The sequence below is a fragment of the Nomascus leucogenys genome, chromosome 9, assembly GCF_006542625.1.
Source record: "Nomascus leucogenys isolate Asia chromosome 9, Asia_NLE_v1, whole genome shotgun sequence".
NCBI lineage: Eukaryota > Metazoa > Chordata > Mammalia > Primates > Hylobatidae > Nomascus > Nomascus leucogenys.
In genome coordinates, this window is record NC_044389.1 from 28,928,663 (window position 1) to 28,955,128 (window position 26,466).

Genomic DNA, 26,466 nt, shown 5'->3' on the forward strand with positions numbered 1-26,466 from the left:
AAAAAAAAAAAAAAAAAGGAGGGAGGGCAAGATAGAAATGAAAGTACTTTGTAAACTGTAAAGCACTATTTATTGAGAGTTAGTGTAATGTTAGAATTTGTTCCCACTTAAAGATCAAAGGAATTAACTGACTTCACAAGGTTTTATTATTTTTCTTTTGGCAGATCTAGGAATATAACTCAATTCTCCATAATTATTAACTACTTATAATTAAAAACTAGAAAATATTTTTAATAGTGCTAACTTGAAAGCACAGAAAAAAATCTATTAAAATTATGTTGGTTATTTTTGTTTAGACACAGAAATTGCAGTCTAACATCTTAGCTTATTGACATTCAGAATTTTAATCATGGGGGTAGGCATCTGGTGTTTCTACAACTAAATTGGATTTGCCTAAAATAGAATCTAAGACCTGATTAAACTACCTTCATCCCTATCATTAAGTTCCTCTTCACCATTCTGTAAACAAAAAATCTCCTCAACAAGTTGAACAAGTTGAATAAAGGATAGTTTTCTAAAATATCAAGCCTTTTTAATTAAGGATTTTTGTACAGTGCTCTTCTGGGATCAGAAGTTCCATAGTACAGTACAAAATCTAGCTTCATTTAATGGTGTTAAGTAAATAAAATACCTATAAAATATTTTTACAAAGATGAAAAAAGAAGAAATAATCTATTTCTGATTATTGAGACAAAGATAATAGTTACTTACCCAAATATCTACTCTATGTGTCCTTGTGAATAATAATCAGTCTATTTCTATTATATTAATACAATTTGAATCTATTTAACAAATCTTTGCCCTACATACAATACAAAACTGTTGTAAAAATCCAATGAAATAATGAAATTGAAACACTTTCAAAATGGCAAAAACGACTGTAACTTCTAACTCTACTTTCATCCTTTGTGCTTAACAAGTAATAAATCAATACCTATTAACACATTAATTTACCTTTTAATAAAATGTTATAAATTTTATGAGACCTCATTGACCATCTTTGATTAATATTAACAGACTTGATATTTCCAACATAATTATTTATTAGGTTAAAATCAGAAATCAAGAAAAATTTACCAGATATTTATTATGCATTGGTTAATTTATATTTAGACAAATCTTTTAGGTAAGAGTCAGCAAACATAATGACATTATATGATAATAGGGCTTGATTATTCCTAGCTATGTTGGTGATATAGTCATGAACCTATTGACTATTGAGGATTGTAGGGGTAGGTAAAAGAAAAGACATTTTATTTGTCCCCAGAATTGTCACAGTGAAAAAGAGGAAGACAGAGGCACTATAGTAAAAGACAGACTGTGATAAGGGTCATATGTGGATTTTTTTTTTGTAGTAACTATTTCCTTAGGGAACTCTTTTGTCTGTTCTTTCTCCTAAACATGCATATCTTATTTTATTGTAGTTGGCTTTACTGCACTTCACATATACTACATTTTTTACAAGTAGAAAGTTTTACAACCCTGCATCAAGCAAGTCTGTCGCAATTTTTCCAACAGCATATGCTCATTTTCTGTCTATGTATCACATATTGGTAACTCTTGTAATATTTCAAACTTCTTCATTTTCATTATGTCTTTTTTTTTTTTTTCTTGAGACAGAGTCTCAGTGTGTCATCCAGGCTGGAATGCAGTGGCACAATCATGGCTCACTGCAGCCTCAGCCTCCCAAGTAGCTGGGACTACAGGCATGTGCCAACCACGCCCAGTTAATTTTTGTTTGTTTGGTGGTGTTGTTTTTGTTTGTTTTTGTAGAGACGAGGTTTCATTATGTTGCCTAGAGTGGTCTTGAACTCCCAGGCTCAAGTGATTTACTCACCAAAGTGCTCAGATTATAGGAATGAGCCACCATGCCCAGCCTTATTATATCTGTTACAGTGATCTGTAATCAGTGACTTTGATGCTTTGATGTTACTATTATAATTGTTTTGGGGCTCCACGAACCATGCCCATATAAGATGGCAAACTTAATTGATAAAATTGTGTGTATTCTGATTACTCAACCTATCAGTCATTTCCCTGTCTTTCTCCCTATCCCTATTCTCTGAAACACAATAATATTATTATTAGGCCAGTTGATAACCCTACAATGGCCTCTAAGTGTCCAAGTGAAAGAAAGAGGTACATGTCTCTCACTTTAAACCAAAAGCTAGAAATGATTAAGCTAAATGAGGAAGGCATGTCAAAAGACAAGACAGGCTGAAAGCTAAGCCTCTTGCAACAAACAGCCAAGTTGTGAGTGCAAAGGAAAAGTTCTTGAAAGAAATTAAAAGTGCTACTCCGGTGAACATATGAATATGTGAAATAGCCTTATTGCTTATATGGAGAAAGTTTGAGTAGTTTAGATAGATCAAACCAGCCACAATATTCCCTTAAGACAAAGCCTAGTCCAGAGGAAGGCCCTAACTCTCCTCAATTCTGTGAAGACTAAGAGAGGTGAGGAAGCAGAGAAGAAGTTTGAAGCTGGCAGAGGTTGGTTCATGGGGTTTAAGGAGAGAAGCTATCTCAATAACATAAAAGTGCAAGGTGAAACAGCAAGTACTGATGTAGAAGCTGCAGCAAGTTATCCAGAAGATCTAAGTAAGATAACCAATGAAGGTGGCTAAACAACAGATTTTCAATGTAGATTAAACAGTCTTCTATTGGAAGAAGATCTCATCTACTTTCATAGCTGGAGAGGAGAAGTCAATGCCTGACTTCAAAGCTTCAAAGGACAGACGGACTCTTGTTTTAGGGGCCAATGCACCTGGTGACTTTAAGTTGAAGCCAAAGCTCCTTTGCTATTCCGAAAATCCTAGGGCCCTTAAGGATTATGCAAAATCTACTCTGTCCATGCTCTACCAATGAAAAGTAAAGCTTGGATGACAGCACGTCTGCTTTCCTCATGTTTTACTGAATATTTTAAGCGCACTGTTGAAACTTAATGCTCAGAAAATGATTCCTTTCAAAATATTATTGAAAGAGCTCTTATGGAGATATGCAAAGAGATTAACGTTTGTTTCATACCTACAAATACAACATCCATTCTTCAGCCCATGGATCAAGAAGTAATTCTGACTTTTAAGTTTTATTATTTAAGAAATACATTTTGTAAGGTGATAGCTGCCAAAGATAGTGATTCCTCTGATGGATTTGGACAAACTAAATTGAAAATACTTTGGAAAAGCTTAATCATTCTACGTGTCATTAAGAACATTTGTGACTCATGGAAGCAGGTCAAAATATCAACATTAACAGGAGTTTGGAAGAATTTTATTCCAATCCTCATGAATGACTGAGGGGCTCAAGACTTCAGTGGAAGAAGTAATTACAGATGTGGTAGAATTAGCAAAAGAACTAGAATTAGAAGTGGAGCCTAAAGATGTGACTGAATTGGTGCAATATCATGATAAAACTTGAATGAATGAGGAGTTGTTTCTTAAGGATGAGCAAATAAAGTGGATTCTGGAGATAGAACCTACTCCTGGAAAAGATGCTGTGAACACTGTTGAAATGACAACAAAGGATTCAGAATGTCACACAAACTTAGTTGAAAAAGAAGCCACAGGGTTTGAGGGGACTGACTCCAATTCTGAAAGTTTTACTGTGGGTAAAATGCTATCAAACAGCATCACCTGCTACAGAAAAATCTTTCATGAAAAGAGGAGTCAACTGATGTGGCAAATGTCATTGTCTTTCAGGAAATTGCCATGGCCACCCCAACCTTCAGCAACCACCACCCTAAGCAGTCAACAGCCATCAACATCAAGGCAAAACCTTCCACCATCAAAAAGATTATGACTTGCTGAAAGGTCAGAGGATTGCCACTTTTTTTATTAGCAGCAAAGTATAGGTATATACATTGTTATTTAGACATACTGCTATTGCGCACTTACTAGACTACAGTACAAAAATAATTTTATATGCACTGGGAAAACAAAAAAAATTTGTGACTTGATTATGATATTAGCTTAGTTTTGGTGGTCTGGGACCCAGCCCACAATATCTCTGAGGTATGATTGTATTTTCAATCTTCTTTTTTTGACATATACTAAAAATGTGTAGCTACAAATCTCCAGTAATGACTGCCATCAATTCTTTCTCTCTCTACAAGCATGCGCCACTTCCCCAATGAGATATGGGCTTCTTTTTCCCCTTCTGTGGAAACTGGACTGGATCTGTGTTTGCTTTGACCAGTAGAATGCAAAGAGTGACATTCTGGGACTTCTGAGAAGACCAGGCCTTGGGAGGACTAACGGTTTCCACTTCTTTCATCTCTGAACACTGAATCTTGGAACACTCCGTTTTGGAATTCAATCACCGTGCTGTGGGAAACCAAGCTCTTTGGAAAAGTCACGTGAAGGAAAACCAGATAGACTGTCAACCATGTGGATGAACTGTCTTAGATATCACAGCCTTTAGATAATTGAATACGCCACCCAGCATCATGTGGGGCAGGGCCACCCAACTGGATCAGCTAAGTTCCTTCTATACAAAGAGTCATGAGTTAACAAAATGGTTGGTTTAAGCCACTAAGTTTTGAGGTTGTTTGTTGTGGAGCAAAAGATAACTGAAATAGAAACTGGTACCTAGAAATAGGGTGCCATTGGGTCAAACCCAAAACTTATGTAGCCTCAACTTTGGAATTAAACAGGAAATCCAGACAGTGGTGGCTAGAAGATCAATGAGAAAACAGAAAGGCAACACTTTCATTTGCAGTAATGTGAAAGGTAGAACTAATAAGCTCATGGCAATTGCTAAAGGGAAAACATAACCTCATAAACTTGTGAATCTATCCAAGGAGGCTTCCAGGCAAACATGGAAAATGTCACCTGACTACTTCTAGCTGCCTATCATCAAATAGGAGAAGAGAGAAATAAACTAAATAAGAAACTGTTCGGTTTTGGAGCAAAATTTATAGCATATTTAAAGTGTGTAGAACATCTTTTCCAGCCAGCAAGAGGTTCTCAAGGAAGAAATCACCTTATGGCAAAGATCAAGAATTGTTAGTAAACCATAAAATTAGGATAATTTAGGATCAACAGTGCATCTGTAATATCCTTTAAGGTTTCAGAAATATTTAAGCCAGTGCCTCACAGACCTCTTAGCTAGACAAAAAGACTTCTAAGAATCTTATGAGCACATTTTGTAGATCACTCTGCTCGATAATGAGTATCTAAGGTAGTTAAGGGTGCTGTTCCTCAACATCCTCTCAGTTCAAATTAGAGACAGGCCTGTCTTGAAGAGATGAGTATGGATTTTCTAATGGAAAAGAATGACTCAGAGCAAAGTCAAGATCTTACAGGGAAGAGCCAAGAGTTGAGAACCACTCTCAGGTAGAATTAGGCCCTAATTGACATACATTCTCTGCTCCCAGAACCATAAGGAATTAGACGTGCCCAATTGGAGTTCAGAATTGCTATGAACCATTCACTGCTATGTACCTCTCATTTTTCCTCTTTTTTAAACAACAGTGTATATTGCCTGACTCACCATTGTAGGCTGGGTGAATAGGGGAAAGAAAACTTGTCTTTAGTTTCGCACATCTTCGGATTGAGGGAAACTGTAGTAAAGGTGCCTCATATGTAACTGAAACTGGTTTAGATGATGAGATTCTGGGTCTTGAGCTTGAACCTGATGTCATATTGAGATGAGACTTTAAGGTTTCCTAGGAGGTAGTGAAATAATTTTCCATCAGGAACATAAATTACTATGACCAGGACGTACATTGTAACTACCAAAGATTTCTGCCATCAATTTCTTTCTTGCTTGTGTATGCATGACCCCTTCCCATCAAAAAGGGTTTTTTTTTTTTCCTTCTTTAATCTAGGCTGGCCCTGTAGATTACTTTGACCAATACAACGTGGTGAAAATAATGTTCTGGGACTTCCAAGCTAAGGCCCCAAGAGGACTTAGCTTCTACTTTCCTCTTCTTGAAATGCTTATACTTGGGATGCTGCTTCTTGGATCCCAGCCTTAAATGATAGCAAGCCCAGCCACCACGACTGGAAGAACTCCAAGTCCCATGGAGAAGCCACATAAACTGAGATGTGGCAGCTGAATTCCCAGCTGATAGCCATCATTAACTGCCAATCATGTGCATGAGTATCTCAGATGTTTCAAGCCCAATCCAGCCCCTAGATAACTGCAGCTAAAGTCACCATCATGTGGCACGAAACCACCCAGCTGATTCCTATCAACTCACAGCATTGAGGCAAGTGAAATGGTTATTATTTTAAGCTAATTAAGTTTGAGGGTAGTTTGTTAGTAACAGACTACCCCACCCAAAATTTATGTTAGCGCCATTAAGTAAATGAAATGATCAAGAAACCCATTACTCAAGAACGAAAGTATCACTAACATTATGTATTCATGTGTTACACCTTGCCACTATCCTGAGTTTTACGACGCCTTTAAAAGTTTTATCACAACTCTACATATTCCTACATAATACAGTTACCTTCATAGCTTTATGAAAACTGTAGCATACTGTATGTAGACTTCTGAGACTTGCTTTATCATTTTTAAGATTACTCTGGGTTGTTGCATGTAGGTCATTCGCCCTGCTGAATAAAATTACAAAACCCGTAATTTGTTTTTTGTTGTCAATGGACACTTGAGTGATTAAAAACAGGGCTGCCACAATCATTGTTACATGTGTACTCTCGAGGTACACATATCCAAGAATTTCTCTAAGGCATTTATGTAGAGGTAGAATGGTTAGTGTACGTGAATTCTTAACTCTAAGAGACAGTGCCAAATTGCTTTCTGAGCTCAGAGTCTATCAGTTCAAAATGCTATCTTCCGTGTGAAAGACTGAGGCACATCATCTTTATTGGTATTGTCATATTCCTTAATTTTTTAATCTATTGAATGTAAAATGTTATTCATTATGGTTTTAATTAGCCAGTCACTTACGAGGTAAAACTCTTTTTCATGTGTTCAGCCATACCCTCTGAAAAGACCTGGTTTGTCATTTGCTTATTTTTCTACAGGACAATGATAAATAGAAGTGGTGGCCGGGCGCAGTGGCTCACGCCTGTAATCCCGGCACTTTAGGAGGCTGAGGCAGGCAGATCACCTCAGGTCAGGAGTTCAAGACTAGCCTGGACAACTTGGTGAAACCCTGTCTCTACTAAAAATATAAAAATTAGCCAGGCGTGGTGGTGGGCACTTGTAATCCCCAGCTACTCGGGAGGTTGAGGCAAGAAAATTGCTTGAACCCAGGAGGTGGAGACTGCAGTGAGCCGAGATCACGCAACTGCACTCCAACCTGGGTGACAGAGCAAGACTCCATCTAAACAAACAAACAAAAAAGCACAAGTGGTGATAATAGCCACCCTTATGTTCCTCATTTTTAAAGTATACAACTTAGTCATGATGCACTGTTTTAATATGTCAAAGTTTATTAATAGTGCTTTTGACTTTACAAGTGTTAGTAAGTGCTATTAGCCTGTAATTTTCTTTTCTCCTACTGAATGTCTCTGATTTTAGTATCAGTAAGTTATATCAACTTCACACAATATGTTGGCAAGTATTCCCTCATTAGCTATTTTTGAAAGAGCTTGTATAAAATGTTGGAATTTTACCCCCCTTGAAAGACTTGTGCCAGGTCTTGTCAAAAAGTTAATTATTGTTTACTATTCAACCTATGAATAAGTATATTCAGCTTTTCTATTTCTTCTTGAGCCAATTTAATTGCAATTTTCTAGAGTTTGGTGTATTTTGTCTAAGTTTTCAAATACATTGGTATTAAGATGTTCCTGGTAGTCACCTTTTCATCCCTGCTTTATCAATGGATTCGGACCCCTTTTTCAATCTTTATTTTGTGTCCTGTTTCATCTTGTTCAATTATGCGTTTTACTGTTTTGTCATGATAACAACTTTAACATGTAATTCTTTATCAGTTTCTAATTCATTGATTTAGTCCCTTGCCTGTATTTCCTTGCTTCTACATTGCTTCTGCTATTGTTTTTCTAAGTTACACATTTAGTCTTTTCCCTTAAGCATTTAAAGCCATTTCCCTCAAAGTGCTGTTTCAGCTACAATACCCAATTTAAAAATATATATTACTTGTAACTAGGTTTTAAGTATTTCTTTTTCTCCTCTGTGAAGATCTAAACATGTAAATGCAATATTTAAAAAAATTTAACCTTTATTACTGACCTCTACTTGCTTCTGATTATCCATTTAATACCAATTATTTGATATGTTTTGTGACTTGCTTCATGCTTAAAATACATGGTCAATTTTTGCTAATATACAATGCCTAAGAAAAATATTCTTTATTATTCTAAATGTTTATTGAATCAGCATTAATTACATTAAAATGCTTTCACTAATTCTTTATCATTAATTAGTTGTTGAAATCTCCCATTGTTGTTCAATTTGTTGCTTCAGCCCTATTGTTGCTTCAGTTCATACATTTTGGGGCCATTTCATATGCTAAATGCATACTGAAAATTGTTATATATACCTAGTAAATTGGTCCTTTATTTTTAATGGCCTTCTCAATCTTTAATATCATAAATCTAATTATTGTGATTTAACATCACTAAAGCTACACAAGTTTTTAGTATTTACCTACTTCATTTTTAAAAACTTTTTTTTTACTTTCAACCTCCCCATGTCTAATATTTTAGGCGTTTTATTTTAAACAGCCTAGTTGGGTTTTTAAAAAAATCTGACCAATGCTATCATTTAATTGGGTAATTGTCTATTCATATTCATTTTAATATTAGACTTGTTATTATTATCTTACTTTCTAACTTCACCCCCCACCCACCTCCATAATTTCTTCCTTTCTTTGTACTAGGTTATTGCATACCTATTCTGTATTTTAAATTTCTTTTCCTTTGGAATGATTTATCCCCTTTTTTTTTTTTTTTTTTTTTTTTTTGAGATAGAGTCTCACTCTGTCACCCAGGCTGGAGTGCAGTGGCGCGATCTCACCTCACTGCAACCTTTGCCTCCCCGGTTCAAGTGATTCTCCCACCTCAGCCTCCAGAGTAGCTGGGATTACAGGCACATACCATCACACGCGGCTAATTTTTGTGTATTTTGGTAGAACAGGGTTTCACCATGTTGGCCAGGCTGGTCTCGAACTCCTGACCCCAAGTGATCTGCCCGCCTCAGCCTCCAAAAGTGCTGATTATAGGTGTGAGCCACCGTGCCTGGCCAATCCCCTATCTATTGTTGTGGCAGTTACCCATGAACTCTTGACTACACATATTTATTATAGTCAATTTTAAGGTTAAACAGTATCTTAACCAGTTTTCTGAATAAAAGAACCTCAGACCACTCTAATTCCAATCATCCTTCTGCCGGCCAGCAGCTATTATCCAGTTTTTCAATTATATCCTTATTTAAAAATTCCACATTATTAATGTTGCATAACAATGTTTATTTAGTTTTACATTTGTTTACAATTTCTTATAAACACTTTTCATTATAATTGTTTTATACAAACAACAGTTTAAATTTACTTATGTTGATCATTTATTTGCTTACTAGTTTTTCAATTTCAGATAATCCTTTTAGAATCATTTTCCTTCTTGAAGATCATTCTTTTGTAGTCTCTGCTGAAGTTGTGCTGAGGATAACATCTGTTTTTCATCTGAGCATCTGTTTGTTTCAGTTTCGCTTGTTGCAAATTCTAAGCTAATAGTTTTTCTCAGAATTCTACCCTCTTTTGGGTATATTGTTGCTGTTAGGAAGCCTACTAAGTATTTGACTGTCTTGCCTTCACTGATCTTTTTCTCCCCATGGTTGCTTTTAAAATCTTGTATTTGGTATCTTGTCATTTGCAATACGTTGAGTCTAGGCCTAGATTTTATTTAAATATATGTTTGGTATATATTGTGCTTCCTGAATTTATGAATTCATGTTTTTCCAACAAATTTGGAAAATTGTGTTATCTTTCAAGTACTGCCTCTCCTTTATTCTCTAAATTTTCTCTTTCTAATACTCCTAGTATTTATAATTCTTCCCTCCAACTCTTTTAACTTTCTAATGTTTTCTACCTCCTTGTTTCTCCTCACTGCTCACCGGGTAATTTCTTTAGATCCAGCTTATAGTTTAGTTCACTTGTCTCTTCAGCTGAGTCTAATAAAATATTCAACATGTCTGAGGGCTTTTATCTTATTTCAATAAATGTTTCCCATTTCTAGGAGTTCTATTTGGTTCTTTTTCAGATCTGCCTGTGGTTCCAACTTCATTCCTTATGTTGGTGATGAAACCTTGAAGAACTCAGTTCAGTGTTTATTTTTTCTATAGCTTTCTTCTCATGTTAGTTTGTTTCAACTTGTGCCTGTGATCTCTAGTCATAAAATAATACTACTTGATAATAATCTGTAGGAATCTTGGAACTAAATTAGGAATGTTTCCCTCTTGCTTCTGCCAGGAGCTAGAGCACTGCAAACTGAGGGCCACTGAACCTTCTTTAACTGTCCTCTCTAGGGCAGCATGTCAGATGCCGATGTCTTCTTGTTTCTGATTTGAGGCAAACTGCATGACAATGTTGCTATTGGTATCTGCCATCCAGACAACCATAATCCACTTGTATGGTCAATACAGTATTCATGACTCCTAACTTAAAATGCGTTCATTTTTTGTGGCAGAGGAAAGGTCGAAGTATGGTTCTTGAAAGTTCTCCTACTTCCGGTGAACCTATTCAAAAGCAGATTTTATTCAGGATCTAGTTGTTTTATAATATCTAGTCTTAACATACTTGGTGGAAGCAAAAGTCTTAATTTTATATATTAAATATATTAAAACAGTTATACAGTAACCTGAGAAAGCACATATTTTATGTCATTTCTTACTAACGGGACTTCTCTGGAAAGGTTCCCTACCCCTTGATCAGAACAAAACACACAGTATATAGGAATTGAGTGCACATTAGAAAGCTCCTAAAGGATGAACTTATCCTAAGGTTGTTGTCTCACTTGGTAGAAATTTCTCCTGGTGCTCTATTATTAAGATGTTGTATCAACATTGACTGTTCAAATTACTATTCTTTTATTTTTTTAATTTACTTATTTATTTTAGAGACAAGTTCTCATTTTGTCACCCAGGCTGGAGTACAGTGGTGCGATCATAGCTCGCTGCAGCCTCAAACTCCTGGGCTCAAGTGATCTTCCTGCTTCAGCCTCCAAGTAGTTGGGACTAGAGCTGCATGCCACCATGTCCAGCTAATTTTTTTTTTTTTTTTCCAGTAGAGACAGAATCTCATTATGTCATCCAGGCTGGTCTCCAACTCCCTCCTAGCCCCAGGTGATCCTCCTACCTCAGCCTCCCAAAGCGTTAGGATTATAGGTGTGAGCCATCATGCCTCTGTTCAAGTTTTTAATGTCCTGATTAATATGTGATTCAGATTAGTAAGACTAAAATCTATGATCATATCCCATCATTTTGAAGCTTTTAAAAAATAGATAATAATGATTTGTTACATGCAGCTTCCATCTAGATGCATAACGTTATTTCTGGAAATGCGGGCCACCTACAACGTAAAGCAGGCTAAACAAGGCAGCTTGTGATTTCATTTTAATCAGAAACACACCACATAGGCATCATGGCAGCAGATCTGGCTGCTACTGTTTTAAATACAGACGGATTGTTAACATCTTTATTATTCATAATTGTCTGTCAATGTTCTCTGGATGATCAAGAAACTCTTTGTGCCTCACCCTAATCACTGAAGTAATGAAAGGAGATACCCGCAGCAAGGACTGCAACTGTAAATGCTGCAATCACACCTAAAAGTAAAACAAACACAGAACAAATGAAAATGGAATGAGCAAAAGAAAGGCCGAACTAATCCTAGGCTCTGAAATGTGGGTAACTGATGGGCCTAAAAAACAGCAATACACAAACACACAATCATACATAGACATACATATGTATATACTAAAAGGCAGCAACATCTTAGAGAAAAATACAGCAATAAGTTGAAAAACTGGATTTCGAATGTTGGACAAAGTATCTCTCTTGCACACATGTGCACTGAGATGTATCTAAGAGAAAAAATAACGAACACTTTAAAGGGCTTATATAAATATTTATATTGGCATACCAGCTGTCTTATGCGACGTAGGTTAAAAGAAAATGGCAGCTCCAGTAGGCAGTAGTTCTCAATCATTATAATGTAAAGCCACCTGTGTAACTTGTGTAGCTATTGAAAACTGCAGAAGTCCATGTTCGACCATTATAAAATCTAAGAATTAGTACATCTAAGTTGTAACTTTTATTTTTTCCTGATTATAGTAAGCTAAAGGAAGAAACTGACCATAGTAGTCCAGACACACACACACACACACGTACAAAAAAATTAATTAAATTTATCTAATGAATGACAAGAACTACAATTAAATCTTTTGGCTCCTAACTCTCAGTCAGAAGTCTTAAAACTTAGTATTTCTCAAATTGTTACTCCACTAAACAATAGTCTGCATGTTCCTTGTTCAAAAAGTCTGAAAAATGTTAAAGAAATTGTTAGAGCCTTTAAAATACAAAAATACATTATAAAATTCCTGACTTGAATTTGACGTTGTTTGTCATAGAACACATATCAAAATCTCCTGCAAGAGTAATTCTAGGAATACCAGTTTGTAAAACATTAGCCCTACTATACTAACTGATTCCCAAAACTCTGCATCTTTTTCTTTTAAGAACGTTTTAAAAATTAATAGGCTGTGTCATCTTTGAGGGCACTTAGATGACAATGTATGAATTATAAATCTTCCTATCTCTAGGGCCTGGCACCTTCCATAATACCCAATAAATACTGTTAAATCTAGCAATCTTAAGAAAGAAATGAAATACAAAGATTTTAAAGTAACAAGAAAACTCAAATCTAAATATGTTTTCAGTGTTATAAAAGAAGTAAATTAAATACCTATGTTTTGCTGAATTTTCAGTAACATTGTAGTTTTAATTGGTTGTTTTGGTTGTTCATCATCTGTGTTGTCCAATGAAGCTTGACTATTCATAGAGGAACTCATACAAGCTGAAATAGTATAATAATAATAAATTGCACATAAAATAAGGATTAACACATGAAACTGAGTTTTAAAGAACATTATAAAAAACTATACAACACCATTTTCATTCTACTTGTTTTTTATATAACATAATGAATTTGTTCATTATCAATTGTAGGTGAATTAAATTTAATAGAATATATGTCAAATTGACAGTTTTCAAAACAATGTAGCTTTATCATTGAACTACACCAGAGGGCCACACAGCCAGTTCTGAATGACTTTCAAAAATTATAATTTGTTGGCCAGGCATGGTGGCTGACGCCTGTAATCCCAGCACTTTGGGAGGCTGAGGCGGGAAGAGTGCCTGAGCTCAGGAGTTCAAGACCAGCCTGGGCAACACAGTGAAACTCCATCTCTACTAAAATACAAAAAATTAGACGGGTGGGGCAGCGTGCACATGTAGTCCCAGCTACTTGGGAGGCTGAGGCAGGAGAATTGCTTGAACCCGGGAGACGGAGGTTACAGTGAGCCGAGATTGCACCACTGCACTCCAGCCTGGGTGAAAGAGCGAGACTCTGTCTCAAAAAGAAATAACAATAATAATAATTTGTTTACTATGTAGTAGTAGAGATAAATTTATACCAAAATTCATAGCAGAGTAAACTTCACTCTTGAGATTAATTTACTTGTTTTTTTTTTTTTTTTGAGACAGAATCCTACTGTGTCACCCAGGCTGCAGTGCGGTGGCATGATCTCAGCTCACTGCAACCTCTGACTCCCAGGTTCAAGTGATTCTCCTGCCTCAACCTCCTGAGTAGCTGGGATTACAGCCACCTGCCACCACACCTGGCTAATTTTTGCATTTTAATTTAATTTATTTGAGACAGAGTCTTGCTCTGTCGCCTAGGCTGGAGTGCAATGGCCTGATCTCGGCTCACTGCAACCTCCACCTTCCAGGTTCAAGCAATTCTCCTGCCTTAGCCACCCGAGTAGCTGGGACTACAGGGGTGCACCACTATGCCCCACTAACTTTTGTATTTTTAGTAAAGACAGGGTTTTGCCACGTTGGCCAGGCTCGTCCCTAACTCCTGACCTCAGGTAATCTGCCCACCTTGGCCTCCCAAAGTGCTGGGATTACAGCCATGAGCCATCATGCCTGGCCTAATTTTTGTATTTTCAGTAGAGACGGGATTTCACCATGTTGGCCAGGCTGGTCTCAAACTCCTGACCACAAGTGATCTGCCTGCCTCGGCCTCCCAAAGTGCTGGGATTACAGGTGTGAACCACCATGCCCAGCCTAATTTATATCATTATTGGTGGTTTTAGCAATTAGTAATTTCAAATAATTAGATATTAATAATAAAACCACTGACCAGCACGCTGCAGTACATGGGCCTCTGGCTCATGATCTATTTTTGTAAAAGTTCTTAAACTAAAAATCTATTTTTTATATTTTTAAAAGACTGTAAAAAAAAAAAGAATGTGAAAGAGAACTTATGTGTCTCACAAAGCCTAAAATATTTATTTGTATAAAAAAAAAGTTTGCTGACTCTTGATCCAACTTGAAATTTAAACTATGATAAAAAATTTGACCTTAAAACAACTCTGAATGGTAAGCAAGGCAAGGACATCATCGCATTTTACAAATGGAAAACATAACCTGGGAGGTTAAAGTGCATTTTGACCATCACAGGCATTTGACTGATGATTTGGACACAAGTTCTCTTTCTATTTCATTATGCTGACAGCAATTTATGCAGGTTGGCCTATCCAAATTTATTTAATGCTGAATGAAAGTGTGTGAACTGATAACATCCTCAGAGACCACACAGGCTAATAGTTTTCAGTTTTTTTCCCCTAGGACTGAAGAATCCTATGAAAACAAAGAAAATCTGACAGAAATTCCCAGTGTGTAAAAAAGATAGAAGTATGCTACCCAGGCTGAAGCTGGGAGGGAGGACTCCTAGAGTCAGATCAGCTTCTTTCTTCCATCCTAGGGGTGACAGGAGAATGCTACTCTGTAGAACTCCAGGGAACTAGATTATGAAAGCATTTATCTGTTTATTTAGATTTTTAGATTTATCTGTTTATTTACCCTCACCCCACCCCCAAAAAAAGAGAGAGAACTCAAGAGATAGTAAATATTACTGTTTAAATTTAAAGTAAAATAGCCTATTGTTGAATTTACAATGTTCTTATAGATATCTTTGCACCCCAATATAGCAGCACAAGCTCAAAAGAATGACATATAAACTTACTGAAATAGGTATCTGTGATACTAAAATGGATGAAAAAGAAAAAAAATTACCTACTTCTCATTAATTTCTCATAAATCAAAGTTTATGATTTTCATAAATAATTCCTAGTAACTATCTTATTAGAATTAAGGGCACCACTATTCTTTTTTGTTTTTCTTCTTCAAGTATATAACTAAAATACTTTAAAAACAAACAACAAAAAAACCCTCCCCCGTTTTTTTTTCTATTCACACATCAAACCAGTCACAAAGAACAACAAATTCTTATGAACTGTCTCTAAGAATAACTAGTCTTCTATATTTCCAGTTTCTAGTTTTCTCAAGGGCTATAATACCTCAGTTCTAGACTATATTAGCCCAGTAATTTAAAATTTCTTCCAACTTCAGTCCATAGGTCTAAAAGTTGAATGGGTAATACAATTTTACATTAAATAAAAACAAAAACAAACTTCGGCTCTTCTATGAACAAATCTCTCTGTTAAAAAGGTATTTTTTGGCCAGACGCGGTGGTTCATGCTTGTAATCCCAGCACTTTGGGAGGCCGAGGCGGGCAGGTCACGAGGTCAGGAGATGGAGACCATCCTGGCTAACATGGTGAAACCCTGTCTCTACTAAAAATACAAAAAAATTAGCCGGGTATGGTGGCAGGCACCTGTAGTCCCAGATACTCAGGAGGCTGACGCAGGAGAATGACGTGAACCCAAGAGGCGGAGCTTGCAGTGAGCCAAGATAGTGCCAGTGCACTCCAGCCTGGGCAACAGAGCAAGACTCTGTCTCAAAAAAAAAATTAAAAAGGTTGTTTTTTTTTTTCCCCATATTTGGGCCAATAAAATCCTTGTATCAGATAACAAACAAAAATAATGGATGGTATGAATTATACCTGTTTGCTATAGGAAATTTATTACTTGAATTTAAAAATGTCATATAAAATCATGAGGTTTGATAAAAATTTGAGATAATTTTACTGAAGCACAATGTTTTTCAATAATGAATAAGGCCTTATCACAGCAATTTATTTGTCTGTTTATTTTTGGTGGGGGCTTGTAGGATTTTTAAACCAAATCTCAGGCACTGTGTTATTTCACCAACAAATGTTTTAATATATTACATGAAATTTAAATGCAAATAACACAGTGATTCAATAGAACATTAGATCTCAACCATTCCTTAAAACCAAGTAATTTTAAATTCAGACAAATCGAAAATTGATCATGTTAAGAAAGTATTCTTGAGCAGCTGTCAAAAAGAGAGAGAAAACAAGGGCTATGAATGCATGCAAAAGTTGCAGACATGTTCAGATTTCATTCCAAGCTGCTGATAGGTAGGCAGAACTATTTAGAAGCTTAAAATGAAATGTTAAGACTTGAACTCCTTAGTTGCCTGTGTTCTTCCTATCCCTAAATCCTAAATTACTGTATCATTATAGTCAGCGATGTAGCCATAAAATTATATATTCAGTATTACTCATTTTTCCTTTATAATTGTCAATGTTTAACCAAATGACAAAAATTAATTTCAGCTCTGATATTGGCAAAGATGAGGTTCACCAGATTTTAAACATATGACTTCAAATTTTTTTAGATGGTACTGTTGATAAAAGTACATTGAAATTATCAAGTTAATGTCTACTAGGAGATGACTAACACAGCTAAGAAATTTTAAAGCCATAGTTATCCCTCACCTCAAGTGAGTCATTTTGACAAACAAATTGTTCTTCATCTCTTAAGTCATTTAAAAGTATGTTATTTTAAGATACTTACTTGGAAAATATGTATTTTAAACATAGCAACTACTTGGGCAACTATACTATAGAACAGAAATAAGTAATAATCAGGTAAATAATACAAGTTGAGCATCCTTTACCTGAAATGATTTTTTTTTTCAAATTTTGGATTATTTGCGTTACACTTACTGGTTGAGCCTCCCTAATCTGAAATCCAAAACCCAAAATGTTCTAATGAGCATATTTCCTTTGAGCATCATGTTGGTGCTCAAAGTTTCTAATTTTGGAGCATTTTGTATTTCAGACTTTCAGATTAGGGATACTCAACCTGTAATGTTAAATACTTAGAAGACAAAGCAAAATGTTTATAGCAAATTTAATGTTCCTAAATGTGTAGTAATTGATTCCAATTTTTGAATTTGAACATTTGAGCTCCACTTTTTTATGGTTTATTTTATATGGAAACTCTAATTTCAAATATTTAGGAAAACTTATACATATTATAAGACATTTTCATACTTTAACATTAATATTTTTCATTACAAGTCAGAGGTTCAGTATTTAAAAGCCTAATAATGTGTTAATATCATTCTCCATTTATAGATCTCTTTCTGTTTAGAAAGTGTTTTCCCTAACAGTTTTACCAAATTCTCACATCAACCCCAAGAGAATCTAGGACTCAGAGGGGACTTCTTTAAGGTTAGTTTTAAGTGGCAGGCCTGGACTCCTGGACATTATCTTTGTAAAATTATGGCATCTACTATCTTTGAGTAAATGAATAAATAAGTAAATGAGTGAATAAGTCCATATAATTCTAAAAAAAAAAATAGGATGTTTATGTAAAAGCACTTAATTTTTCTATTAAAACATATGTTTTTACTCTATTCTATTATTTGGGAATGTGTTCTTTATAATAAATATGCAGAATTACTACATCTTTCCTTCCAATTTAACAAATGCTTGATGAAACTTATACTTCTAGGTAAGTCATATTCTTGGTTGTAATACGTCTCATACCAGTGTTCAATTCCTAAAAGGCTACTTTTATTTGTATTCATCCTTCAAAATGAACTCAAATGTCACCTGCTCTAAGAAGCTTTCCCTGAATCCCTTACAGAGATAGTGCCTCTGCTAAGAGTTCTGACTCTTCTCTGTTCGTTCTTATTATAGAACTATTAGTGGTTTCAGCAATTAATAATTTCAAATAATTAGATATTAATAATAAAACCAGGGATCAGCACATTACAGCATATGGGCCACCTTGTTTTGAAATAACTCATTTCTTTGTATTTCCCATTGCACTGTGGGCTTCTTGAGAGTCAGGACTATATATTTTATCTGTAGAATCCCAATACATAATAGGCAGCCAAGAATAGACATCACTCACTCACTCAGTCACTCACTTGAGATCCATGTAACTTTCAAAAACAGGGCAGAGTCCTGAAAGGATCATACCTACCATACTGAAGTATCTTCAATACATTATACAATATTAGAAAAATGTGTAATATCATCTAGAAACCATGAGTTTAATATGGCATACATGTAAGTATACACACCTAAACTTTCCAAATTGCTGTTTTGCTTCCTTTGTTCTTGTAATATTAAACTCTTCCTACTGTTAATCCATCTCTATACTAGACTGTCAGCATAAAAAAGAGAAATATAGACAGTAAATAATTTTTAAATACAGTGTGAAACATATAACTGTTTTAATATTAAAGGTTTATGAAAATTAAAATCCACAAATCAGACATATGTATTAATATTTATATATTACCTAAGATTTCTATGTTATTTTAAGGTATTTCATATTTACTGGTTCATGCTAATATTTCACAGGGTAAAAATAATGCTAATGATAAAGTTTACTGAGGGAACCCAAGAAAGAGGATTAAGATTATTTAGTATATATATAAATAAAAACAATTCATTAGAGAATAGCATTTATATCTGACAATAATGGATAAAAAGTATATTGTTTTGAGGCTAAAATTTTTACTTATTTGCAAAAGTAAACATCATTCAAAACTATGAAACTTTCAACACAAGTAGGATTATACACTGTATATTACAGAGCATCAATTTATAAAACTGGTGTGTGCTTTCAGTGACCTTTCAGTTGAAGTGAAACATAAAAGTTGTACAGGTTGAGTATTCCTCGTCCAAAATGCTCGGGACTGTAAGTGCTTCAGATTTCATATTTTTTTGAATTCTGAAATATTTGCAGTACACCAGCTTAGCATTCCTAATCCAAAACTCCAAAATCTGAAATGCTCTAATGAACATTTCCTTTGAGCATCATATCGGTGCTCAAAAAGGTTCAAATTTTGGAGCATTTCAGATTTTAGATTTTCAGATTAGGGATACTCAACATTATAATAAAGAATAAAAAAAGGGAAATAATTTACTTTTTTTTTTTTTTTTGAGACAGAGTTTCACTCTTGCTGCCCAGGCTGGAGTGCAATGGCACGATCTTGGCTCACCACAACCTCCGCCTTCCGGGTTCAAGTGATTCTCCTGCCTCAGCCTCCCGAGTAGCTGGGTTTACAGGCATGCATCACCATACCTGGCTAACTTTGTATTTTTAGTAGAGATGGGGTTTCTCCATGTTGGTCAGGCTGGTCTTGAACTCCTGACCTCAGGTGATCCACCCGCCTTGGCCTCCCAAAGTGCTGGGACTACAGGTGTGAGCCACTGCACCCAGCCCACTAAAATTTTAATATAGGAATGCCAAAACTTTGTTACTGTATATTATAGATTACTGCTAATGCCTATAATAGAGACTTTTTTCTGATTAAATTATTAACCAAATCACTGGAGACCCTAAAATTCTGATCACTAATCTTGATGGGAGTTCTTAGGTACTCTGAGGACCTTACTACATTCTCTGCATAACTAATCACACACATATATTCTATCTTTCCTCTAGGCTTCTAAAGGAAAGGAATCAAGTTATTGATTCATATCTATTATATTGTCTTGAACAGAGCATAAGCTTAATAAACATCTGATAAATAGACATACTAAATGCTGTAAACTAGATTAAAATTTCTGGGGCAACAACTAGTGCTACATATTTTCATATAAAAGACATAATTTCATGTCTTAAATGTTCAATACTCCTGAAAATGTTCTGAACTACTGAGCCATACAGCTATGAATATTATAACCTTTTTAAACCTTCAACATGTTCAGTATACTATACTACACAAACCTTAAAAACCTTGTCTGTACAGGCATAAGCTAATAATTTCTCAAGTATGAAATAAATGTGAAAACAAGAAGTGCTGTAGTTTCCTAAGAATCATTTATTCAGTATTTATGAATCAGTAACAAATACTTAGGAACACCTACCATGTTTTAGGTACAGATAAATAAATACTTACTGTCAAAAGTCTTATAGTCTAATGTGAAAGATCAACATTAAATATGCAATTGATGATTTAAATAATTACAAGTATGTAAAGTATTATAGAAGAACAGCATAGAAGAGGGAACTACAAGAAAGTTTAGTGAAGGAGTTTACCTAGTCTGAACTAGTCTGAAGTTAGTAAAAACATAGTATCTACACAGACATTTAAAAAAAAAACTCTATTGGCTGGCCATGGTGACTAACACCTGTAATCCCAGCACTTTGGGAGGCCAAGGTGGGTGGATCACGAGGTCAGGAGTTAGAGACCAGCCTGACCAACATGGTGAAACCCCATCTCTATTAACAATACAAAAATTAGCTGGGCTTGGTGGCACGCACCTGTAATCCCAGCTACTCAGGAGGCTGAGGCAGAAGAATCGCTTGAACCTGGGAGGCAGAGGTTGCAGTGAGCTGAGAATGCAACATTGCAATCCAGCTTGGGAGACAGAGCGAGACTCCGTCTCAAAAAACAAACAAACAAACAAACAAACAAAAATCTACTTAGCTCCTTGAAGACAGGATCAGCATTTTGTTGTTCTTTGGACCCCAATCCATAGGAATGACAAAATAAATAATTTATTCAGTCAACAAATATCTACTGAATACCTACGACGTGCTAAGGCTAAGCTCTTAGTAAAGTGCTAGAAACACAACAGTAAGCAAGAGAGGCAAAGGCCCTTTTTGCTCTTTCAACAGATGTTTGCTGAAATGCACATATAATGGTTTCATGAGAATTTGAATTTATTGGGTTTAGTTTTGGTTTTGGGAGGCTGTCATGCCAGGTTGCCATAGTTACCTCTTAGGAATACATTACAGTGGTTGAAGCTACTTAATTTTTTTTTTTTTGAGACAGGGTCCTACTGTGTCGCCCAGGCTGGACGGCAGTGGTGTAAACACGGCCCATTGAAACCTCTACAGCTAATTTTTGTATTTTTATTTTAGAGACAGGGTTTCACCATGTTGCCCAAGTTAAATTTTTTTTTAATGTCTTAGCAATGTAAAGAAAGAATATGAACCTCTGTTATTAACTGTTTAAAATATAACTTAAAAAGAACTGAATAAAATAGTTTTAAACTAGTCTATATACTTGTGTTTAACATACAACATGAAATTAAATGAGTTAAAAATACTTAAGACAGAAATATTTTTTAAGAATTATTTTAAAAACCTAGATGAAATGACTCTCTTTTCCTATTCTTTTATGTCTGACTTTTAAAGTAACTTGTGAATGGGGCAAGTTTTGCATACAGTGCTACCCTTAGTCATTCTTAGTTTAAGAATGTGATATGTACTAAGAATGTGACAAATAATTTGAAAAATTATATATAAACATGACATATTTTTATATTTTTATAAGAAAACAATATATTTATATATTGTTTATATTATATATTTTATAAACATTCATATAAACATAAACATGTTCACATATATAAACATTTTTGTTTATACACATACACATAAATTGTTTATATTACATGTTTATATATGTATATGTTTATATTATATATAAACACTATATATTGTTTATATTATGTTTACATTATATATAAACATTATATATTGTTTATATTATGTTTATATAAACATAAATAATGAGATCCAAGATTCCAGCCAACAAATGAGAAATTATATTGACATAATCTAGATGAAATTAAACCAAGATAATGTAACATCATCCATTTACACTTGAAAATGTCTAAAGGGATGGAATGAAGAACACCAGGCTAAAATATATATCTATATCATGGAAAATAATCCTATTATACTTCATTATTTAGCCCCTACAGAAAGGCAGTAAAACAAAATTTTTAGAAAAGAAGCACAGACTCTAAAACCAAACTGCCTAAGTTTAAATTCCAGCTCCACCATTACAAGCAATGTAACTTTGAAAAGTTACCTGGCCTTTTTGAGCCTTAATTCTCTCATCTGGAAAATAGGATTAATAATATTATTTACATCACAGGGTTGTTATAAGGAATGATAATTTAGTATTTGTAAGACTCTTAAAACTGCGCCTGGCAGATATATAAATAATGGCTATATTATTTTTATAGCATTAGCTTCGTCAGGGTAACATATTTCAAGAAAGGCAAACCAGAGTACATTTAAGAAGTAATTTTTAATTTTTCTTAGTTACCAACTCTTTGAAAGCGATAGACCTTTTCTTCAGAAAAAAATCATACAATTACTTTCAAGTGGTTTGTGGACTTTCTAAAAGTTCAGCTCTGACACCAAAGGTTTTGAACCCCACGGGTTAAAAATCCCTAATCTACCAGAAAGCAAACAAGGTGGTAAGAAAAAAATGTGGTCTGGAAACTGTAATAAAAAGAACAGTTTAAGGTAGGTGAGAATATATGGCTTTGAAATATTTAGAACATAATAGTTGCTCTCAAATTTAAAGCATGGTCTCAGTGAGGAAATGGTACTCATGTTTTATTGCTGTATATTACTGAAAGAATAGGTTACAGGGAGGCAGATTGGTATTTAGAATAAAGAAGAATAGAATCTGAATCCCCATCTGCTAGGGATATAGTTTTCAGTATTAAGAGGTTAAATTAGGTCAATTCGAATGATCCTACCGACATTATAAGATCTATTCAACAACAGAATGGCTCAAGAACTATTGCTAGGCATTAACGATACAGAAGTGAACAAAACAAACAAAAATCCCTTTCCTCATGATTCTAAGTTTTGTTGGCAGAGATAACGCAGTCACTAACCAAGGAAAATAAATTTTGGAAAGCAGTAAACATTTTTACCCGTCTACTTTCAAAAAGCAGATACTTTCCGTCTGCTACAGTTATATCTTTAAAAATATTAGTTTTCATGGAACTATGATACAGTTGTATCTTTAAAAGTATTAGTTTTCATGGGATTAGAAAGTAGTTGCTTCTTTAACATCCGGCATTGGGCAATTTAGAATATTTTATTTTCCCCACTGAAACAAGCTTATTGCTCTACATCATGATCTGGTATTGCTGAAAAACTAAAGGGTGGTTTGCAACTAACTTGAGGCAGTTTACTATAGATTTGAAGTTCCCCAATCAAATACTTACTTGACTCACTATAATCTCAAGCACACTCTGAATCAAACACCCTATTCCTGAAGGGAGAATTAACTATGCAAAGAATAACTAAGAAATCAGAAAAGGAACTTACATATTTATTTATAGACATGTTTTCATACCCTGAACTCACTAGAAACAAAAAAGAAAGCAAAAAAAACCAAAACAGTCTGCCAAAGTGTAAAGTCAAATGTGAAAGTGATGGCTAGGGAAAAAAAAAATGTGTTACAAAACCTGGATAGTAAAGCAAATCTATGCTCTATAAAAGTAATCTAATTTCTGGAACTGTCCATTTTGGCTTAGTATCCCAATTACATGAAAGAGATATGAAAAAATAAAAGGCAAATAATATGGAGAAAATGTTTAATAAATTAGTGTTTTAAAACTTTGTTCTGACATGAAGCTTTACCAAGTAAGATAATGAGTTTTGAGAAAACTTTTATATTTAAAGAAATACCTTAAAGCTTTGTAATTTTATCTACTTAATCCTGAACTTGTTTTATTAAGATCTACTTGCTAAGCTTGAAAAACACCTTAGTATCTTAAATTTTGGTACAATTTCCCAGGAAATACTCACTGTATGTCTAGACAAGTAGAAATTAAACATATATTTTAAAATGTCTCAGTTAGTATTTCGAAGTGTCAAACAGAACTAGCTTTAAAAAAAATCTAAAGACATGATATTTAAACTAGACATCTCATAGGTAAAATCTTAGCTGTAATCTAATCAGGTTCTATTAAATAGCATCATATAATGACCTGTGTTTGTTTCCTCTGCAATTTCCAAATCTTCTATCTGAATTGTATGATCCAACATCTCCATAAAATGGTCCCTGATTTCTTCAGCTGACTCATCGTCAAATTTATAATCACACAACATTACAGTGGATCCAGGAAGGGGAACAAAGACTCGATAAGGGAGGACATGGAACTCTTTTTCAGAATCTAAAAGGAAAAGAAATATTATCAATATTTAGATAGGTTTGTCACTGGTATCAGTGATACATATTTTAGAAGTACATACAAAAACTAATAGAAATAAAGCTTAAAAGGTCAATATTTTTTTCATTTTCTGGCTGATCTGGCACAAAATTGCTCTTACCAAATTCTGCTTTACCTCAAAACCCCTGGTCTTTGCAAGGAACCTAAATGATACTCCTATGAAAAATAAACTTATCTCCAGGCGCGGTGGCTCATGCCTGTAATACCAGCACTTTGGGAGGCTGAGGTGGGCAGATCACCTGAGGTCAGGAGTTGGAGACCAACGTGCCCAACATGGTGAAACCCCGTTTCTACTAAAAATACAAAAATTAGTCAGGCGTGGTGGCAGGTGCCTGTAATCCCAGCTACTCAGGAGGCTGAGGCAGGAGAATTTCTTGAACCGGGAGGTGGAGGTTGCAGTGAGCCAAGATCGCACCACTGCACTCCAGCCTGGGCAACAGAGCGAGACTCCATCTCGAAATAAAAATAAAAATAAAATAAACTTATCATTGCCTTCAATATAAAGATGTTGATTACACATTCTTATACGACCCACTGTCCTATGAAGAACACTCAAGAGACAATTTTGTCCTTGATGTCAGAAACTACTGTCCTTCTTGTCTCTTTTAACCTCATAGGCACTGTACATTTTATAGTTGGTTTTTCTCTTCTTCATCCAAGTTTGGAGCCAAATTACTGGCCACCTTACATCAAGTGCACAGGATCTGATAGAATACATTTTTGTATTAATCTCCCCATGAATTTCATCTTACTAGATGTAGCCCCCTTCCTATATCAAGCATGTTTAGGATATCTAGTCATATATGCAGTTTTGTGTACCTATCTCACTACCAACTCCATTTTGCTTTCTTTTTTTACCTTCCCTTTGACTCTTTATTACAAATATTTATTTTCACTTGTTTACTTATGCTTCTTTGTAAAAAGCCTTAAATCATTTTTAGAAAAAAATAAATCTAAATAAATATCTCATTCTTCTGTGAATACTTACAAACTGGAATATATTATTTCCCCTAATTTCTAACATAGTCACTGTTGCATGTAAATAATTACTTTTTAGTTAAATGCTACGATTCTTATGAACTATCAGAAAGATAGAAATTTTGTGAAAAGAATGACCTCTTTCAGCAACAGATATGATTAAAAAGTTACTAATGTAAAGATCAAGTGGAAAACTAGGGCTTACTTTAATAGTAACCTAGACTTCGTCGTCAAGAAACTAGTGGTAACTTTACATAATTACAAACAGAAGATGACGAACAATGCCTTAAGTGTCACAGGAAATGCAATGGCTTAAACTACGTGTTCCTTCCCGGTTCTGTGTATTATCTTGTTTGCACATGAGAACTGGGAGAGAAATTTAGTCTTTGACCAGACTGCCTCCTAGCTGTAGAAGAATATTACTGCAATTTGTACTGTAGCACGAAAATTGTCCACACACTGAAATTAGGACTATATTATTTTATTTTGGGCCACAGGTACTTGGAACAGATTAAGTAAAAACTCAAAAATGACTATAACGGGCATGTGCAATTGGCATGCAAAATTTTAAAACCATTTCAAACTACATCAATTCTTGGTCTACCTGAAAAATAACAAGCTAAAAACAAAATCAAACATTAAATAACTGGTTCCAATAAATTTAAATTACTCATTAAAAAGAAAAAGCACTACAACTTTCAAATTAAGAAGTTAAATTAGCAATTTAGTATCTAAGTAAGACTTGTTTTCTGTTGGTCTGAGGTTTAAATGGGAGTAGAAATCTTTTGGAAAAGACACATCTCAAAAAGCACTCCAAAGCAGAATCCTTTAGGAATATCCTCATGTCACAGTATCTAGTTCAACCTTATCTGAATAAAGTCAAAACAAATAAAAAAAATCTAAAATTAAGCCAATATAGTAAGAATTTGGTTTCTATTGGTTAAATGTCCTAGCTGGTATCAGAGTAGTACAGAAACTTTTAAGTTGTTTATGTATTTATTTTTTATAGAAATTTTTTTAGAATAGGTGATAGCAGAGCTGAA

General features: G+C 34.7%; 1 protein-coding gene across 14 annotated transcripts in view; it reads right to left on the reverse strand.

Annotated features, from left to right (window-relative positions):
- ODR4 (odr-4 GPCR localization factor homolog) overlaps nucleotides 1-26,466 on the reverse strand; it is a 91,361-nt gene that overhangs the window by 37,160 nt on the left and 27,735 nt on the right. For 5 of the 14 annotated variants that reach the window (XR_004031696.1, XR_004031697.1, XR_004031695.1 and 2 more), the window contains exons 12-14: nucleotides 24,203-24,388; nucleotides 12,893-13,003; nucleotides 11,685-11,753 (exon numbers count right to left, since the gene is read on the reverse strand). Coding sequence is in view for 5 of the 14 variants with exons in the window: in XM_030818737.1 (XP_030674597.1) it covers nucleotides 11,686-11,753; nucleotides 12,893-13,003; nucleotides 24,203-24,388 (365 nt within the window). In the remaining 9 variants the exon portion in view is untranslated. Of the gene's footprint in view, nucleotides 1-5,490; nucleotides 5,666-9,130; nucleotides 10,666-11,210; nucleotides 11,754-12,892; nucleotides 13,004-18,519; nucleotides 18,603-24,202; nucleotides 24,389-26,466 lie in introns of those variants that run through there. The other 9 variants (XR_004031700.1, XR_004031699.1, XM_030818739.1 and 6 more) reach the window with 7 other exon arrangements.